The sequence below is a fragment of the Taudactylus pleione genome, unplaced genomic scaffold, assembly GCF_031769625.1.
Source record: "Taudactylus pleione unplaced genomic scaffold, aTauple2 ptg000108l, whole genome shotgun sequence".
In the NCBI taxonomy this organism is placed as follows: domain Eukaryota; kingdom Metazoa; phylum Chordata; class Amphibia; order Anura; family Myobatrachidae; genus Taudactylus; species Taudactylus pleione.
In genome coordinates, this window is record NW_028284510.1 from 3,203,239 (window position 1) to 3,204,912 (window position 1,674).

General features: G+C 36.0%; 1 protein-coding gene across 1 annotated transcript; it reads right to left on the reverse strand.

The window, feature by feature from the left end:
• Nucleotides 1-229: 229 nt before the first annotated feature.
• Nucleotides 230-1,219, reverse strand: LOC148525453 (chemerin-like receptor 1). Its single transcript, XM_088470968.1, has one exon. It carries the CDS (start codon nt 1,217-1,219, stop codon nt 230-232), a length of 990 nt encoding a protein of 329 aa, XP_088327094.1.
• Between the last annotated feature and the right edge of the window lie 455 nt (nt 1,220-1,674).

Below are 1,674 nucleotides of genomic sequence, written 5' to 3' on the forward strand. Positions count from 1 at the left end.
ACATCCAACCCTACCTATCTACAGTATGTACATAAATTACACTTTTTTCTATAGTCTTTTCTGAGTACATTCTGAGAGCAAAAGTTAATTTAGAAAGTAGACCCAAAATATGCAGAATATAATATTTTCTTACATTTTTGCTGAATGTTTTAAAGGATAAAGGATACAATAAACACAATTTGCATTGTTTTGAATTACAGTAAACACTTGAATGATTTCCTTGTGGTTACTAAGGATGTTTGTAAAAAATAGATTGCATGGAGATAACTTTTTTAAAATCTGGACAAATAAAGGCATACAGAAGAAGGTTGACCCAACTATTGACAGAGGTCAGACTCATTGCAATTGGTAGACCAGCATCATTAACTCCATCTAGATGGCTCTCTCCAGTAAATGATGAAGACAATTTCAGAAGCGAGAATACATGGTAGGGAAACCAGCAAGTGACAAACAAAATCTGATATGAAAAAATTAATTTTAAGCTAGTGGGAAACTTTGAGGATTGTTTCCTATGGTAAATCAAGGCAGTAGCCACAAGACAGGACAATATTATCAAGAAAGGCATTGCAAACCCTACAAAGAATGCAATTATTGCTATGGCCCGATATTGAGATTTATGCATGTCAATAAATCCATTTAATTCACTATAACCAAAGCTATAGAGGCATTTGGTTGTACCATGACAGTCATATGTATTTTTAAAGATGAAATATGATACACTGAAAGAGATAGCAAGGATCCAAATGACCAGGACTTCTATAGAAGCCAAGTGGGGTTTCCTGTGGATATGATAACGAAAGGGAAACATAATGACAATGCAATAGTCAATACTGAATAAACTGAGAATGAAGGTGCTAAGAAACATATTAAGATATAAAATAAAACTATTTAACCTACACATGAAAGAACCAAATGGCCAATGAGTTCCATAGCCAAAGTAGACAATGTTCAGCGGCAGGAATAATGAGTAGATAAAGCTTGAAATGCAGAGGTGTAGGTACAAAATGGAACTGAAGGTCTTCTCCATCCTGAAGACTTTGATCCAGATGACAAACCCATTTGCTGCTGTTCCCAGTAAGAATGCCAATGAATAAATTACAGTGGAGAAAACATTAGTGAAATGAGTGATGTGGTTATCTTCCTTCGCAATTTGGTAACAAAGTATTCTTGAGATATTGTTGACATTGATGCTTGAGTCAGACGTAGAAATATTCTCCATTCTGAAAATTGCTACAATATAAAATTATATTGTCATTTAAAATCTGAAATAAAGAGATCACTGTTTTTGAAAAATTGTAATGCAATATAGAAAGCAGATATTATAAATAAAATTGCCATCACTTGATCCTGTGGTTCCACATTAGTTAAAATACTTCAAAAACTATAGTAGACAAAGGGACAGAATTAATTAGCTATTGTACTTACAATGGGAAGAAAGTCTAGAACTGTAATGCCCAAAACTATTCAATTATTTCCTCCCATGGTCTGGGGCATTGAGAGTCTGGCTGGGCCCTGAGAAGGGGGGAGGAGAGCTGTAAGTGGGAGGTGTGTACAAGCCCTCTAAAGGTGAAAAAAATGGGGAGGGGGAGCTGTGAGCCCCTCATCCTGGAGCAAAACTGATTAGTGTGATTGCTCTCTCCCCACAGGCATAGGAGGCTGCCTCTGGTTACTGCT